This window comes from Hevea brasiliensis, chromosome 14, assembly GCF_030052815.1.
Source record: "Hevea brasiliensis isolate MT/VB/25A 57/8 chromosome 14, ASM3005281v1, whole genome shotgun sequence".
Taxonomy (NCBI): domain Eukaryota; kingdom Viridiplantae; phylum Streptophyta; class Magnoliopsida; order Malpighiales; family Euphorbiaceae; genus Hevea; species Hevea brasiliensis.
This window is the reverse complement of record NC_079506.1, coordinates 21,316,195-21,335,971: the sequence shown is the minus strand read 5'-3', so window position 1 is coordinate 21,335,971 and position 19,777 is coordinate 21,316,195. Positions and strand designations below refer to the sequence as shown.

At 32.8% G+C, this 19,777-nt stretch overlaps 1 protein-coding gene across 2 annotated transcripts; it reads left to right on the top strand.

Moving 5' to 3' along the window:
* The first annotated feature begins 13,560 nt into the window (after nt 1-13,560).
* LOC110647142 (V-type proton ATPase subunit F) lies at nt 13,561-18,966 on the top strand. 2 transcript variants are annotated; one of them, XM_021800841.2, is made up of 5 exons: nt 13,561-13,691; nt 14,168-14,247; nt 15,205-15,286; nt 16,288-16,370; nt 18,586-18,966. In XM_021800841.2, the coding sequence occupies exons 2-5, from the start codon at nt 14,185-14,187 to the stop codon at nt 18,748-18,750; spliced, it is 393 nt and encodes a 130-aa protein (XP_021656533.1). In that variant the 5' UTR covers nt 13,561-13,691; nt 14,168-14,184; the 3' UTR covers nt 18,751-18,966. The 2 variants fall into 2 exon arrangements, with proteins under 2 accessions (XP_021656533.1, XP_021656532.1); XM_021800840.2 differs by having other exon boundaries at nt 13,584-13,691; nt 14,149-14,247.
* Nucleotides 18,967-19,777: the final 811 nt, after the last annotated feature.

Here is a 19,777-nt window from a genome sequence, read left to right as displayed (position 1 = left end):
AATTCATGCAAAACTTTCGAGATGCAGTCAAGCAAAGGACCCAATAACAAATAAGCTAACAGTCATGGAAAGAAACCTTGAAAGGTCAGTCCAGGCCAAAAGAGGAAGGGGGATGGTAGAGCTCCACAACTTCTCAATCTCGTATAGCTAATAGATTTGACTCCGGAATCTAAGTCGACACAAAGATCCGGAGGTGCCACCGCCAATATCAAGAGAACCTTCCCGCTAAGCCACAAAAAGAAGCTTAAAAATAGAACTTCCATAGCCAACCCATTTCACAGATCTCCAAGGATAACACTCTCTCCTTCTATACTTGATCTGCCAAAAACAACCAGCCCAAAAGTAGCTACACTGAAATTGACTAAGAGGAGAATGAAAACCCAATAATCAACCCATAATCAAGAAGTTGTCTTTCTGCCCAAAAGGACAGGAAACCCTTACAACTGAGGCAAAAGAAGAAAACTAAAAGGGAAACTTTCCTAACTTGAGAGAGAATTCGCTCTCTAGAAATTCTAGAGAGACACACCTCCAAAAGAGTATTAAGGCAAGCCCAGTCTAAAAATCCAAAGGTCAAACTTAATTAATAAGGTAAGCCCAATCTTTTAATAACCTAAGGCTATAGATCTTATTCAAAATACCCAAACCTAAGATTTGCTTAATAAATGATTTTTTTTTGCCTATATCCCAATTCATTTTTCCTATTTAATAATTTACACAAAAAATAAGAAAAATTATGAAATTTTTATTCTATTTTTTTTTATTTTGATTTAGAAGAATAAGAACCATACATCATATACTTTCAACGTTAAAAAATAAATATAAATAATAATTATAATAATATAAATATCTATCAAATTAACTAATATATTAACATTAAAAAAATTAATATATTAATATTCTTCCTTAAAAAAAAAAATCTTTCTTTATTAGTGCAAGAGATAATATTTGATAATCAGTATAATGCCTACTCTAGAATACCAAAATTTTAACTCAATAATGTTAGTTTAGTTAGTAAAAATGTGAGCTCCCATGCCCTTCTTATTAATAAGAATTTGAGTATGCTTCAATGTGAAGAAGTGTACTTTAAATTTAAAAGAAAAAAAAAGAAAGAAACTTAATTTCATTATACAAAAGATAATATGAAAATATTTTACCTATAAATAAAAAAGTAATAACAGTTTTAAAAAATATATAATTATAAAATAATTGTAAACAAAATTATGATTCTGAGTGGATTAATCATTGTAAGTAATTTAAAATAAATAATTTTTATAAATTAATCAATTTATATTTAATTTAGTTGGATTTATATTTTGAATTCAAGCAAATATTGATGTTATATCATTGAATTAAAATTTTCTCTTCTTTGTAATTTTTATTTTTTAAAGTAAACTAATGAAGTATTAAATGAACTTATTCAGTTTAAACTCGATTTATTAAAAAAAATAATCTAGCTGAAATTTTATCAAGTCAAAACTCAAATAACTTATAAATGGTTCAGTTCATTTATGCTATTAAAATAATTTTGATCATTATTATTATTTAAAAAAAATAAAAAAAATATAAAATTAAATTTAACACATACAAAATGAGTAATATATATTTAGCCATTATTACAATATGGATTATACTTTTCATGGATATAAGATTTCCAATCTTCTTTTAGAAAATTATTATGGGTTAGGCAAAAAGGATTATTTTAGTTTTTTAATTAATATTTAATAGTTATTTTGATTCATAAAAGAAATTGCAGTAAAATAGGTTCTTTAAATTTTAATTTTAGCTCAATTAAATTAATTTCTCTCATGTTCTCTCACTTGACGAAACAAACATTTATTTTAATTACAAAAGATTAAATATTTTAATGCGATAATTAAATAAGCTTTTAATTTTTATTTACAGTTGGATTGGAGCCTTAACAATTTAATTCATGCTAAATTTAAAAATTTCTTTATCATTTACAAGCAATTAAAATGTTATTTAGCTTAATTTATGAAAATCAACTTATAAACAATTAGTACTTGTAAGTTAATTTGAGCTTTAAAATATTTAAAATTTTCAATAATTACATATTTAGTTAAAATGCTTATAAGTGATTGATAAGTAATTAATGTACTTAGTAAAAAATAATTTATGAATAAATTTATTATTAAAATAAGTAAATAAAAAATTAAATAAGATTTGTGATAAAAAGTTGTCTCTCTAACTTATTATTTTTTTTTAAGTTTATAATTTAAAAGTACTTTAATTTAAGGACTTAATTGTACTTTTAGATGTATTTCAAGGGGTTTATTTGCACCTTTGATTTTTTTTTCTTTTTAAATTTTAGACCTACTCAAGGGTTTAAATTTTATACTTTTGAATAAATTTTAAATCCAAAATCATTTAATGTGGAGAAAGAGAATACATGTAACCGATTCCAAATAAATTTTTAGAAAAAAAACTTAGTCGAGTTGAGTTGAGTTTTACACTTCTCATTTATTTTGTCATGACCCAACCTATGGGCTGGACCGGCACTAGGACCTGGGCCGGCATAAAGGCCTCGAGGCCCATAGTAAGCCTTACTGTTCTCAAATCCATAACCAAGCCCACAATTTAAGCCCAATATGCATATAGAATAATTTAAATCAAACTGTTATAATTTCATTTCGAGCCAACTTAATCCAGTAATTATCATAAACTGAAATTAAGGGAGCCCAGCTCAACCCTGTTATATCATTTACAAACTATTTAAACTCATAAAAAAATTTTCATTTATTAATACAAAAACTTAAATTCATGCAGTCCCTGACAGGATTAATACTACTACTAGTACATGCGGAGTCTTAAATTACAAATTTGGAGAATAATAATACAATTAAGTAATCTTTTCATAACCTGAGAGGAAAGGGACAGGTTATTCTGAAAAATGTCTCCTCCTGTAGCCTGGAAAAATATGGTGAACAGGAGTGAGTGTTCGACTCAGAGAGTAAAATATCAATTTTAACCATAATCTCTAGAACTATCTAAAGCTAATGCACCCTGTGGAGTGAAATGCAACATTGTCACAAATTTCATATAAATCACATCAAAAAGGCAATTTGGAGCACTCACACACCCGATAATGTCAAACAATACATATATGGGAGCTGATCCCCTATACAGCCCTCTTAATCCAACCTGTGCCAACGAAGAACTCAAGCCGGACTTTCGCTTAATAAACCAAATCGGGGTTCCAGCAAAGAACTCAAGCCGTGTCTACCCCGAATGACCGAGTCCCAGCGAAGATCTCAAGCCGTGTCTACCCGTCCTATCCATAGCCAACACCACATCACACGCACGCCAACGCACGCACACTGCTCGAAATTACCACAACAACATCCATGGCACTTTAACAGTTATGAATGCAACATAAATGGTGCCTAGAGTTTAACTACATAGATATATGCATATAAGTGATGCATGGGCATGCTTGAACATATAATAATATCGAAATTACAATTAAAATTAATATTTTACTCACAGTACACCGATGACTATTGTGGCTGCTGGATGCAGAAAAATAGCTGACCTCGATCACCTAATAATTAAATTATAAATTTATTAGTACTAAGTTAAGATAAAACTCTAAAGAGGCAATAGACAGCCTAATTCATGCCGGAAATCTGACAAAATTTTTTCTATACCTGGGACCTACCCAACCTGCAAAAAGGCTCAAATAACACTTCTAAATTCAACTCATATCTCATTATCATTATATGGCCCCTCCTGGGCCCTCCAAACCAAGCAATACTCAAAACCTTAAAAATTACGTTTTAGTCCCTATAATTGACATTTTGTAAAAATCCACTCAAACAAGCTCTAAAAATTCTAAAATTTTGCGCCGCGGTCCTTAATAATATTATAAGGCTATTGCAAAATGAATTGTAATTTTCTAATCACCCATGAATATTTTATTCAAGAATATTACTCAATTTCATAAGTTTCCAACAGCTAACATATTCTTAATTCAACCCAATTCAATATTCACATATTTAAACCTCCATCCTCAAGCTTCAACCAATCATATAAAATTTAAATAATCTTATATGCCCATATGCTAAAAATCTAACTAAAATCCATCTATATTTTTCAAAAATATTCTATAATCACTCAAAAATTCAACAAACACCATAGAATATCTCCAAATAATTTTACTTTCATCATATATTTTTCTTAGAATTTTTCTCCAATTTTTCTTGTTTAAGAAACATTGTATTTATGCTTCACAGACAGAGAAATAATGAAAATAGTCTTACCCGAAGTTTATCTGTGTCTTAAAAAATTCCAAAAATTTATGAGAAAGCCTCTGGAAGTTGAATCATCTCCAAAGCCCATCGGAGCTACCACCGGAACCACCGCGCACGGTGGTCGGCCTCCGGTCGCCGGCGACATTTGCTGGATCTGATCATACCATCATATTCCTCCCCTCTTCCTTAGTCCATATGTGGTCTCGGATCGTCGATCCAACAGTCGGATCGTCCTAGATCTGACGAAAAAGCTTAAAAAACCCGAAACTTCTCTCCTCCATATCTCACTCATCCGACCTCCATTTGCTGCAAAATTGGTATCAAAAGAAAGCTCTCGGAACAAGCTTTCCAACGCCACCTGAATCACCTCGATCGGACGTCGGATGAAGCTGGAATCGCGCCAAAAAGCCGCTGCCCACTGTGCTCGTGTTTTCTCTCTCTTCTCCCTCTCTTGCCGCCGTTTCTGGTGGTTCTGATCGTCGTTGGAGGGTCGCCGGCCGGGTGGGGAGCCGCTTGGGAGGTCGTCGGCCGGTCACTGGAGAAGGAAAGAAGAAGAAGAGAGGGGAGGAGAGAAGAGAAGAGAAATTGGGGGGGGGGGGGGCGCCTCCTCTCGATTTTTGACCTTTTTTTTTTTTTTTTAAAAGCTGGCAGTGACAGTGGAAATCCACTGTCACATTCCAAAGTCCCATCTTTTTTTTTTTTTTTTTTTCTGGTTGTTACATTCTTCCCCCCTTAAGAAAAATTTGTCCTCGAATTTTCGAATAAACAATAAATAAGGAAAAGAATGTTATTAGAACAAGTGCAATCATTACTCCTCTAGCTATGCAGAGATCGGTAAAACATTTACTTTTCAAACTCCTTGTATATTATCTATGACATTCTACTGCTCTCTGATTCTACTATAGTGTCCTATTTGTCATCATCTCTTTCTAGAGGGCTTTTATCATGTAACTAGTCATTGACCATTTTTCTGACATTTCAAGTATTCATTATAACTCCACTACTCTTGACTTGATATCTGATAACTTTAATCAACTTTGACGCTTACCTCACTTTTATTACGCCCTAACGTATCTCTTGGTGACTTCAGTCCTCATTCCTTTGTTTCAATAATCTCTTTTGGGTCATTACTAAGGTACTTAGACCAACCTCTGTCCATCTTATGTAACTAGTCAGGTAGAGTCTCCTCGAAGGGCCAAGTGTATCATTTATCAATATTGGAAAGTGAACTGGATCTCTCCTTCTAGGTAACAAAAATGTTTATATTCCCTGATAACTCAATCCATGCGACTTTATCAATTCTCACTCCTTTTCTGGAATGGAAATATCTAGACTTCTTCCTATAGCTTCTTAGTATGTGGCCTACTTCTGACACATTGGCACTCAGATCGAGGCTCTACTACTCCTTTAATCTATTATCTCATAATAACTTGTTTTAAACATCTGTTAGTGTGTTCCTAGCATACCTATTCCTCCTTATCCTCATCATTATAACTAGCTCTACCGAGCTTTCTTCCTATCCTTTGGATCTTATCCACTTCCTTTTCCTATTTCTGCTATTGTTGATATCTTTTCAACCTGCTGCACTTATTCCTTAATCTTAATCCTATTTCACCCTTACACCTTTTCCTTCAAGGATGTCCATCCCATCATCAACTTTAACTTTCATTTTATTTCTTAGTCTTATCTTGATTACTAGTTCTATTACTTCGGGAATTCTAACCTTACGATTTACTCCTACTAGCACATTCTTCACCTTATGTAACACTTGTAATTAACCATAGAAAATTTTTCTTGTATCCCCTTTTTCCAACTTAACTATCAGAACATTATCATTCCCTACCAGCCTTAGTAAGAAATTGCTTATCCTGGATGGATATGAGCCCCAGAAACTATAAGTTCCATCTAAACTAACACGGCTATGAAAAATGTGTGCCATGCCTTAATTCTAAACAAGATACTTCACATGTTCATTTTCCTTAATATAATCACATATACTGCCCATAGCTTTCCAAACTTCAGTCTCAACTTTTCCCATTAGCAACAATTCTATTCACTGTAACTCATTAGCAATTAGCACTTCCTCCAGCTTATAGTTCAAAAGGGTTGTAAGCCCTAGTAACTAGCTCGATTTAACTCCTGTTATTACTCGGATCGTCCTTTCATACTTAACACTAAGTATGCACTTACTGTCATTCTCATATTAGGAAATTTTGTATGGATCGGTGCCTACCAAACTCTTAAATAACTAGGTCTCCTTGACTCAGTTTCTGTTCCTTATATAACGCTCTAGAATCAAAAACACGAGCTAAACTTGGAAAGAAAGAAAAATATTCTCTTATATTCAACTATGCTCGATTGTCCATATAATAATGTTTAAGCTATGTTTCTTGGTTTTTTTTTTCTCCAAATTTCATTATCTCCTAGCACAATTGTGCTCTACCTATAAGGTATCATCTGCATGAACCCTTTACCGTACCATTGTCCTTCTTGACAAAATATTTTATAATTTATTAACTTTACTTATACTCGACCTATGATTCATATCTATCATCGTTTATATTGTGCCCTTAACTTTTGTTGATTCCTGAAAGATTTCTCTCACTAATAAATTCTTCCAACACTAATTCCACCCTTATCTATGGTCATTAATTTGATCCTTGAACTTTCTAGTGATTTATAACCACCCAGACTTGTCACTTTTCGTTCTACCCCTACTGTTGTCCTGTCGTTATTGCTTCACTACAAAGTGATTCTGTTAATCACACTAAAAATGTTTGCCTAACAGTCATAACGAACCTCTAACTACCTTCTCACTATCTCAAAAGTCTAACCTAAAGCCTATGTGTCATTATCTATAATTCTTTCCACTCATCATACCTATTTGATCCCTTAGATTAACTTTTATTCAACTTACTGCTTACTAACTTCTTTTTCTCTGCCTAATTAAATAGTCCGCAATACCATCGCACACTTTTTAGCTTTTGCTCATTATTATTGTATTCCTCGCCTAATCTTCTTGATACTATTAACAAGTTAAAAGAATCTTGCCCCATTGCTATTCACTTCACTTTAGGACTAGGGAATAGATAAAGTATGATCCAATCATGTAACTCCAAGCTCTATATTTTAGCCCTTAGCACTACCTCAACTACATCATGCTATGAGTATCACATCACTAGATCCCACACCTCCATCACTATCCTCACTAATGTGATCCCATTTTGGGTTCTCCATCCTTGTCATTCACCTTGCCAAGAATAACACTTAGCTTACCCTATATCTTAACTTTGTTCCTTTTATTATGCTCTCTTCAGGTTGTCCTTTTGTCTATTTCCTCTGTCTTACACAAAATAGAACTTGACTATTCTATCCCTGGTTCCGTTCTTCTTCCTAACATGACAGCTGTACCTGCTAACTATATCTTTCAGAGTCTCTACCACGTTATCACATATTTGTGCTACTCAGATTTGGTCCTTTGACCACTCTAGCTAGTACTTCCACTGGCGTTTAGATTATATTGCATCTGCAATCAATTGTCCAAACCTACATTCTGCACTTTCTCTATCAATTGGCCTTCTATAATTTATCTTCGCTAATTTATTTCTCTTAACACTATTATAATTAGATTATACTATTGTTTTGAACAATATGAAGTTAGAAAGGAACTCAGGAAATTGCAGTCATACCATTATCGTATGATTTCTATTCTTATCCTTTAGCTTACATAATACCCTTACTACCTCGAGAACTAATTCTGCAGTAATTTTTTTTATTTGTTATTATTATTATTTTCCATGTTTACTCAATTAGCCAAAACTTAAGATTCCGGGCACCCAAACCCGTCATCCAATTCAAAAGATTTACATCCATCGTGATCTGATTACATATGATTCCTATAATAGAACTTGTATCCTCTGTATGATACCCGAGCCAACTACTCTCCACCACACTCTATAGTCCCATCTGGGGCACTATTTTATTGGTCACCATTATTAGTAATAACCTTCGATGCCTTCTGAAAATATAGGACTATACCCTAACTTGCTGCAACAAAGGTACTACATTTACCACCTTGCCCAAACCATGTCAAATTAATGACTTTCCTATCATATTATAGCTCTGTGAATCATTAATTCATAGTTTCGACCTTCTCTAGGTAGTAGAGTTGTACTTTACACCTTGCTAATACACACAAGGTATTCTATTCTCACTAAGTTCTAAGCAAAACGTCTATCGTTCTGTAAAAACCATCCAAAATTCCATACCGAAGACTAGATGGTCTCACTCTATAGGTGTCACCTTTACTTTGCAACTAGTCTGAAACCTTTGGTCTGATGGCAACTCTTGATGTAACTCTAGCTCATGCTAGGCTAACTGAGTCACTAACTCTAGTTACCACCCAACTATGACCTTTCGATATTCTAGCTCTAGACTCTTAACCAGGAGTTCCCAACTCCTCTGCAGATATAGAACTCTGTTCTAGTATTACTGTACCAAAACAGAGGTCACCCTTAAACACCCTCATTAGGGAGCACCACGGGGATGCACGTAGCTCTACACAATAATCTCATGTCGGTACTGTAATCTGTAGCTTACAGAGCAGACATCGAGAATATTGTATAGTTACTACGATACGTCCTGACAGACTAGGTCTCCTAATCTCTTATCTCTCTTGAATCTACTATTATCATAAACTTACTCTGACTGGGTCATCCATTGACGACTGCCGGCAGTGGTATCCTCATCCTTATCTAGGGCAACTGTACTTTCAAGACTCACCTTTATGTACTCGTGCCTTGCACGAAATGGGCACACCATTTAAACCCATACAGACAGAAACAATGTTTCTTGGAGTACGTATCCTCATGACAGACCTCAACACGTTTGCTAACTCTGTTTCACATTTCTATGTACTCCACAAAAATCAAGACACTAACTGAGGCACTTTTATATTTCCCGAGGTATAACGCATAATCTAGAAACAAAGAATTATAGAAAAAGACAAAACAAAATCCTATACTCCGCATGTAACATCCCAACAAGACTCCTTTTTAGACTCCCAATTATATTATTTCCCATGAATCTAGAGCCTAAGCTCTGATACCAACTTTGTCATGACCCAACCTATGGGCCGGACCGGCACTAGGACCTGGGCCGGCATAAAGCCCCCGAGGCACTTAGTAAGCTTTACTGTTCTCAAATCCATAACCAAGCCCACAATTTAGGCCCAATATGCGTATAAAATAATTTAAATCAAACTGTTATAATTTCATTTCGGGCCAACTTAATCCAGTAATTATCAGAAACTGAAATTAAGGGAGCCCAGCTCAACCCTGTTACATCATTTACAAACTATTTAAACTCATAAAAAATTTTTCATTTATTAATACAAAAACTTAAATTCATGCAGTCCCTGACAGGATTAATACTACTACTAGTACATGCGGAGTCCTAAATTACAAATTTAGAGAATAATAATATAATTAAGTAATCTTTTCATAACCTGAGAGGAAAGGGACAGGTTATTCTGAAAAATGTCTCTTCCTGTGGCCTGGAAAAATATGGTGAATAGGAGTGAACGTTTGACTCAGAGAGTAAAATATCAATTTTAATCATAATCTCTATAACTATCTAAAGCTAATGCACCCTGTAGAGTGAAATGCAACATTGTCACAAATTTCATATAAATCACATTAAAAAGGCAATTTGGAGCACTCACACACCCGATAATGTCAAACAATACATATATGGGAGCTGATCCCCTATACAGCCCTCTTAATCCAACCTGTGCCAGCGAAGAACTCAAGCCGGACTTTCGCTTAATAAACCAAATCGGGGTCCCAGCGAAGAACTCAAGCCGTGTCTACCCCGAAGGACCGGGTCCCAGCGAAGATCTCAAGCCGTGTCTACCCGTCCTATCCATAGCCAACACCACATCACACGCACGCCAACGCACGCACACTGCTCCAAATTACTACAACAATATTCATGGCACTTTAACAATTATGAATGCAACATAAAACGTGCCTAGAGTTTAACTACATAGATATATGCATATAAGTGATGCATGGGCATGCTTGAACATATAATAATATCAAAATTACAATTAAAATTAATATTTTACTCACAGTACACCGATGACTATTGTGACTGCTGGATGCAGAAAAATAGCTGACCTCGATCACCTAATAATTAAATTATAAATTTATTAGTACTAAGTTAAGATAAAACTCTAAAGAGGCAATAGACAACCTAATTCATGCCGGAAATCCGACAAAGTTTTCCCTATACCTGGGACCTACCCAACCTGCAAAAAAGCTTAAATAACACTTCTAAATTCAACTCATATCTTATTATCATTATATGGCCCCTCCTGGGCCTTCCAAACCAAGCAATACTCAAAACCTTAAAAATTACGTTTTAGTCCCTATAATTGACATTTTGTAAAAATCCACTCAAACAAGCTCTAAAAATTCTAAAATTTTGCGCCGCGGTCCTTAATAATATTATAAGGCTATTGCAAAATGAATTGTAATTTTCTAATCACCCATGAATATTTTATTCAAGAATATTACTCAATTTCATAAGTTTCCAACAGCTAACATATTCTTAATTCAACCCAATTCAATATTCATATATTTAAACCTCCATCCTCAAGCTTCAACTAATCATATAAAATTTAAATAATCTTATATGCCCATATGCTAAAAATCTAACTAAAATCCATCTATATTTTTCAAAAATATTCTATAATCACTCAAAAATTCAACAAACACCATAGAATATCTCCAAATAATTTTACTTTCATCATATATTTTTCTTAGAATTTTTCTCCAATTTTTCTTGTTTAAGAAACACTGTATTTATGCTTCACAGACAGAGAAATAATGAAAATAGTCTTATCCGAAGTTTATCTGTGTCTCAAAAATTTCAAAAATTTATGAGAAAGCCTCTGGAAGTTGAATCATCTCCAAAGTCCATCGGAGCCATCGCCGGAACCACCGCGCACAGTGGCCGGCCGCCGGCGACATTTGCCGGATCTGATCATACCATCATGTTCCTCCCCTCTTCCTCAGTCCATATGTGGTCTCGGATCGTCGATCCAATGGTCGGATCGTCCTAGATCTGACGAAAAAACTTGAAAAATTCGAAATTTCTCTCCTCCATATCTCACTCATCCGATCTCCATTTGTTGCAAAATTGGTATCAAAAGAAAGCTCTCGGAACAAGCTTTCCAACGCCACCTGAATCGCCTCGATCGGACGTCGGATGAAGCTGGAATTGCGTCGGAAAGCTGCTGCCCACTGTGCGCGCTTTTTCTCTCTCTTCTCCCTTTCTTGCCATCGTTTCTGGTGGTTCTGATCGTTGCTGGAGGATCGCCGGCCGGGTGGGGAGCCGCTTGGGAGGTCGCCAGCTGGACACCGGAGAAGGAAAGAAGAAGAAGAGAGGGGAGGAGAGGAGAGAAGAGAAATTGGGGGGTCCTCCTCCCAATTTTTGACCTCTTTTTTTTTTTTTTAAAGCTGGCAGTGACAGTGAAAATTCACTGTCACACACTAAAGTCCCATCTTTTTTTTTTTCTGGTTGTTACATATTTATTATAATTAAATAAAATTAAAATTTAAAAGATTTAATTAGCTGCAATTAAAAATTATGTGCTTATTTGATTAGTGAATTAAAGTTAAAATATCAATTTGACCTTTTTTTTATCCATTAAAAATTTATTTTATTAAATTTTTATACCGTTAGTTAACGTCGTTAGTGTTTCCACAAGCAATAAAAAGTTTTGAAATTTAAGGACACGATTTTGAAGATATTTTCAGCCCAAAATACGCATGAGCCCGCAAGATAAGCTCTGATTTTTTTGAATACATGCAATTAAAAATCATTTAATAGATTATTAACTTTTTTTTTTTAATAAAATCAATTATTAACTTTTATGTTCCTCCATCTTTATATATCATATTTAGATTTTATATAATAATTAATAAAATAATTAAATAACTTTATTTTTATAAAAATGTATTAATAAATGATTAAATTATTCTTTATCTCATTTAAAAAATTATATAAATATTTGTTATATTTAACAAAAATAAAGAAAAAAATTAAAAAAATAGTTATTACTCAATTTTTTAAATACAATAGATAATTTTGTATAAAAAAAATTTAAATGTGATAAATAAAAATAGATAGGCGCGTGGTATTAATTTATTAAAAATTAAGTAATGTTCATTTTTGCTTATTTTCTTAGTAACAGTGAGGTGCAAGTATGCGCTATTGTGAGTATTATGTTGTGGGCTCTGTGGTTTTTAAGAAATCAATTCCACTGGCGGGGTTGATTCCATTCTCTGCATGAGGTGGTTGCTTTTTCCTATCATGTTATACAAGATTGGTCGAATGTTGTTAATGGTGATGTTGTGTATAATTCTTCGCGGAACACTAGTCGAGAACTCACGATTTGGAAACCTCCGCAGATGGGCAAGCTAAAATGTAACCTTGATGCTGCTTATTTTTTATAGTGACAGAATCGCCAGTTTTGGCATTGTCATTCGGAATGATAGAGGAGCTTTTGTTCAGGGTGCTTCGGATATTCTCCAAGGTCTCATGCTTCTAAAATAGTTGTGAAGTGTTGGGTTTGCGTGAGCTTTTAAAGTGGCTTCTTTTGCACTATGCTTCAAATGTGGTCATTGAAATGGATTGTCTTGAGGTTGTGATTGCTGTGAACTCCTTATAAGAGGATTGGTCAAAATTTGGGACTGTGAACAAAGATTGTCGGGCCCTGTTAAGCATGCTTTCGGGTTCCTCTCTTTGCTGGTACAGTGGAAATGTTAATATAATTGCCCATACTTTAGCTAGAAAATCTTTTAAAGTTTGGTTTGTTTCATGATTAGGTTGAGATATCATCCTTGTTCTCTTTGTTTCAATATGATCTTCATTCAGGTTTTTGAATATTAGTATGAAATTGATCTCAAATATGATTGAATTGTGAAAAAGAATTTGCATAATCAAATTCAATTAGTTTAAGATTAATTAAAGCTTAATTACCATTTATATGAGTCGAGCAATTAATTAAAGCAAAAAAAATTCAATCAATTTTAAACAACCTCAGCACAAATTTTAAATTTCATTTATAAGAAGAGGTCTTTATGGGCCAAGCTCCAAGCTGGTGGCCCAACTCCTTTAAGCACTAGCCTGGGTAATATTTTATATTTAATATTTTTTATATTAAATTTGTATTGAAAATTATACTCTTTAATTAATATATATATATATATATATATGGGAAAAAGGTAATTGAAAATACAACGGGCTGTCTCTCTCTCTCTCTCTCTCTCTCTCTCTCTCGGTGCCTTCCTCAGCTGGAATTTATATCAGCTCTCTTTGTGATCTGAAATCAGATTACCTTGTCAAGGATCGAAGGTAGCTTCACTCGAAATTAAGATTTCTGCAATATTTTCTTTTACTTATTTGCCTTTTGATCTCATCTTTGATTTCGATTTGGTAGTTTCAAGCTGGTTCTGGATTTTCATAATTTTGTGTGGGCCTATTGATTGGCATGGATTTGCTTTCTTTTCTTTCGTAAATTTTAAGTGTTCTTCCTTTTTCTTTCCATTCGTAATTCAGATTCAGATTCGCAGCATAATCTTACTATAAGTTAGGTATTTGATACATTCATTAATTTCATTTATTTATTTTGAGTAAAATTTTGATAGTTTGTCTCTAGGGAAGTGGAAGTTATAGCGACTACTGTTTGCATTTAAATTTGATAATCAATGGAAGGAAAGCTTGTCGGGTCTTCTTTTGTTTTGAATGTGATCAATGGATCATAAGAAGGCATGACTTCATGTGAGATGCTGAAGTACTTGAAATTTTGAAGCTTTTTTTCCCCTGTGCAGTTACATCTTCATCATAAATGGCTAACAGAGTTCAAATCCCTACTAGCAATTCTGCACTTATTGCAATGATTGCTGATGAGGTGAGAATAATAGAGCCTGAATGGTTGTCTTAGTAGCAAATCAACATTTAATGTTTTTATTATCAACTGTTAATACGTGTAGTATGTGTTCTTTTAAGCCTTTCACTGGAACTTGAAAAACCTATTATTATGTGGCAACTGATAATAAGTTGAGCTGCTAATGGTCATTTCTTGGTAAATCAAATGCAATGCTGTGCTGAAAAGGAAGAGATTGTTTTTGGATCGTACCTGGAGTGTGGTGCAATTGTGTTTAAAATCTATTGGATGACATTCATATTCTCACATGGACAAGTAGATATAAAAATAGGGTGGGTAAGGTATTGGCATGGCATTTAATTTCAGAACTCCTGAACCAGGATGAAATTTTAGAGTAGGAAAAATATGCTGCCAAATTACTAAACCAAGATATAGTGGTGAAAAATTGGCCTGGGATTACAAAGACTTGAGCATTTGAGAAAATTTAATCATCAATACATGTTGTTTCAGTGATTAGTCATCTGGACAAGTGGGATTTTTTCAATTTAGCTAAATAATCATAACATTCCAATTTTGTGTTTATTTGCATTTATTTGATTTTGTTATGTTGCTGAATTCAAGTGCGTATCTCACACTTCTGCCTAAAAATCAAATGAGGTGGTTGATGTTCTATAGGAAACTCACTCTTCATTGAAATTATGGTTATTCTTTTTTTTAACAGTTATCTGCTCATTGACATATTTCATGTGAAGAACTGCATTTTCATTGTCCTTGAAATTTTATTAGTGAAAGTTGCCAAATAAATAAATTAATAAATAAAAGATGAAAACTTTTGTTAATCTTGTGACACGTAGATTGGCCAAATCATCAATTATGCATACCCGTGTGCTGTTCTTAACCCTTTTATTTCCATGGTTTCTGGTACTATCTGTCATGATATATGGTCTACTGGAACTTATCTGATTTGTTCATTTGATATAGGACTCAGTAGTTGGATTTTTGCTTGCTGGAGTTGGCAACGTTGACTTGAGACGGAAGTCAAATTACCTCCTTGTAGACTCAAGTATTCTCTTAAACCTTATATTCTTGCAGTATTACATGTGTGTGGTTCATACTCAGTATTTTCCATTCCAACATACTCTATGTTATAATGTAACTGTTACACCATAAATTCCGTCCTCAAATTACTATATATTGTATCTCTTCCTTGGGCTTGACTTGAGATTAATAGAAAACTAACTGTAATGCTGTTTTACCATTTTTTATGTAGAAGTACTAGAACCAACAAAATAAAGATGTTTTAAGTGACTATCTTCTCATATTTGTTTTGGAAGAGTGTAACTTGTTCACTATTTCTTATGATGCTTGTTTTGAAAATTGGAATTAACTTTTTGAGGGTGAACATGTCATTGCTGCCTTCCACAGGCTTTGAGTGAATAGTTACATCATATATGATTATTTGCTCATCCCATACTTCGGAGTCAAGGCATGCTAATTTTGATATTTTTGGCAGATGTTCTAAAGCTGACATGAAAGTCATAGGTCTATTTGTTAGGTTGTAATTTTACTAATTTATTCCACTGTCTCTCAAAGTAATTTGACTTTTATAGCATGTTACAACCCCATGAAAAAAAAGAGAAAACAAAATCAATAACCAAAACCCAAAAATGAAATGTTTATATTAAGAAAGCTATAGTGGATCATAACATTACATTGATGAATTATCCCTTGTATAGATGTAGATTACTACATTACTGTGAAATTTATGCTTCAAATTTCAAACTTAAGTTTAAATTCAATAATCCGTTATGTGTCAAATTCAAGGAATGACTGATTAAACATCGTGTGAGTAAATTTTGATCTGATCATATTTAAATTTATTGCTTGAATTCTGCAACTACAGCTTGGAATTTTGGTTTTCAGATTTTAAGTTATCTTCATCTCACTTGGCACTTAATGCATGGAATTTTTTTTCTTTTTTTTTTTTAAATATGTATGTTCTTTCAAAAGTGATTTGCTAATTTATTGTCTTGTGCCCCTGCAAAAATTTTGGATGTCTTGTAGAAACAACTGTGAAACAAATTGAAGATGCATTTAAAGATTTCACAACAAGGGAGGATATTGCTATCGTGCTGATTAGTCAATATGTAAGTTTTCTAACTATTCATTGCCATTGAAATTGAAAACTTTTCATATATTGTGTTTACTTTCACTTTAACCTTCGACTGCTGATAGCTGCTTGTGTAAAGGAATGTTCAGAACTTTTGCACTCTAAAGATAGCTGCAGCCTTCAGCACTTACTGATATGGAGGACATGATATGATAGGATATGCAATGATTCAATGAATAGCTTAGTTGAGCATTTGTTTGTCTCAGAATTATCTTACAAATCTGTTAATTGTTTGGTCCGGAAGCATGCTTAATTTCTCTGTTCTCTTTTGCTACTATGGAACTATTTAGTCAGAAATCATATATGATTGGACTTTGATATGCTCCATACATCTAACATTTTAGGTCAACTCTAGTTCAGATCAAGTATATCATACAAAAATCTTGTTCTCTGAACTCTTTCTTTTTATGATGATAAGGATACTAGTAATGAGTGTATGGTTTATACTTCATCTGCACCTTGAACTTAGTTTGAAACTATGATTTAGGAATTAAATCAATTAATTATTGCAATAGTCCTTGGAAAGCTTTTTTTTTTTTTTTTTTCTTGTTATGATGCAGGAATGCACTTTAGGTCTGATAAACATTAAAGAAGACTCTGTATTGATTAAATTGCTGTAGTTGGGAGTGTTTTGTATGCTTTGAATTTGAAGCAATTACCTGTTCCTAACTGTATGTGATGCTTATTTTGTTTGGGCATGTTCAGCAGATGGGTTTAATGACTAGTATTACTGGGAAAAAATTCAATGAAATATGCACTTCTCTTTTGGTTTGGTGCCTCAATGAATAGCTTAGTTGAACAACTGTTCTGGTTACTATCTTGGAATCATTGGTGGTTATTATTTAGTCTGGAATGGTGCTTAATTACTCTGTTTTTCTCCTTTATTTTTATGGAACTATCTTCTTCTATACCAGGATTTGTGTAGGGTATTTCCTTGCTGGTTTAATACCTTCTTTCCATGGACTGCTGATTCCCCTTGGTGATTTTTGGACTTAGATATGTTCCATGAACAACATCTTTAGATCGATTGTAGCATCAGATCATAAATCTCTCTTCTCCCTATTAAGACATGAGTCCATGGTATATAATTTTAGGCCGTGCACTGTTCAGTTACCCTGAACTGAACTGAACCTCGGTTCTTATTTCTCTTCTAGGATCCGGAACCGAACCGAAGTCTTTAGTTCTTAGTTTCAATTCTCGGCTCTTGGTTTGGGTCTTCTGTTCCTGACATAAAAAATATATCGTTTTAGCTAAAATTATATAGTTTTAAGCTAAATTCATTTATTTTAATTTTTAAAATTAAATTAAATTTTTCTAAAAGAAAATTAAATTAGAGCTTACTTTTTCTTTTTCAAATATAAATACTTTTAAAATTTTTTTTAAAAAAAAAACATATATATAATGCGTGGCGTTGTATTTTTCATTAAATTATAATAGAATTTGCATTACACTTTCATATAATTTAAAGCTCTGTCTTCATATATAATTTACTTAATTTTTTTTATATAAGGAATGTCTTTAAATTTATTCTTTATAACTTAATTAATATTAATAAAATCATATAACTATTCTATAATATAATATTTTACTTAATTTATGTAAAAGAGAATTATGAGATTGATCTAATCATTAACTTAATTAATTTTAATAAATCGTATAATTATGTAATGTAACACGTTTTCAAGCCTTGCAACCATGAAAGTATTAGTTATCTTATTATGATCTATTAATTAGAAGCTTAGAATATGAATAAAGCTTAGTAGAAGAAAATTCTATTTTACTTGATTTAATGTATTTATAATTACAAGTTAAGAAAAACGATAGGAATAAGAGATAGTATTAGGGTGTATATAGTCTTTTATTATAAACGCACTATATATATATTGAAATGATAAAATGTGTCAGAAATCGTAGAAAATATGAGCAGAAAATCGGTTTTGCATTTGGTTAGGTAAGGTTTTCAATTTTGTTATTGATAAATAGTCATAGACATACAAAAATAATAAAATAAATTAGGTCTGATACAATTCGATTCCTGTAATGTCAGTTTTTTTCTTTGTTCTGGTTCTTTTCTATTTGGGAGAATCAAGAGCTGTGCACACTCCTAATTTATATTTCGTCCTGCCCATACAACACAGTTTGCTATAATGAAATTAAGTATTGATTAAATTTATCTTCCTTCTGATTATCAGGTTGCAAATATGGTAAGGTTTTTGGTTGATAGTTATAACAAGCCAGTTCCAGCAATTCTGGAAATACCTTCAAAGGACCATCCTTATGATCCTGCACAGGATTCAGTTCTTTCACGAGTGAAGCACCTCTTCTCAGCTGAATCAGTGGCATCCGAGAGACGTTAAGCACATATTGTGAGTTGATACTTACGTGTATGTCATGTTTTATTCACCTCTCTCTCAAGCTTGTATGCGGATTAGATCTTATTAAACCTTTAGAATTGCTTCTCTTTTGTCCATTTGTTATTGAGATATCTTTATGAGCATCTGTTGGTCGATAATTTTAATAAATGATTCTACCAACTGAACAGCAATATCAGTAACAGTTTTTATTTTATTTTATTTTAGTTTATTTTAATGATATTATTGGCTCTTATTGCAACTTAAAATTAAAATTTTATCATGGTTATGAAAACCAGACCGAACTGGCCTGTCAAATCAATTTAATCAGGAATCAGAGCTTAGTTCGGTCCGATTTAATCTTAAAACCGTATTTGGATTGAATTGGACTAAACCCGTGAGAACAAGCCAGGTAACTGGCAAATCGGAAGTCTGCTGGTTTGAAACGTGTATTCAGTTCAAATTGGCCATCAACTCCTAACCAAAAAAAATTTACATGAAAGGCACTACTAAAACCTTAACACTTGACGGGCATCTTCTGTGTAGTAGTTACCATGTGAATATATTTGATATATATTTTTTTTCGCAATGACAATATATATTACATCCAATAATTTATAATATAAATTATTTCTTTTGTTAAATTATATTATATTAATACAAAATAATTAAAAACGAAAAATGAAAGGTTTTTGGCTTCATACACTCTTGTAATTTAAATAATTATTAAATTATTTTTATGTACAATATAAAGTATATAAAATTTTTTATGTATAATATACTGGTTAGATTCTGATTTGACCTTAGTGGAATTTAAAACTCTTAATTTTCCATTTTCACTGGTTCAAATATCGGATTGAGTATAGTGTGATTTGAAGACAATTTCAATATTATTGAATTTAAAATTCATTGGTTGGTAGTAACAGCTTTGATTTTACTGAAATGTATGATGGGAAAAATTAAAATTTTGTGACGTTTTGTGTAATGTTTTGCTTTGAAGTGAATGAATTTTCAGTAATGGAATATGAATGTC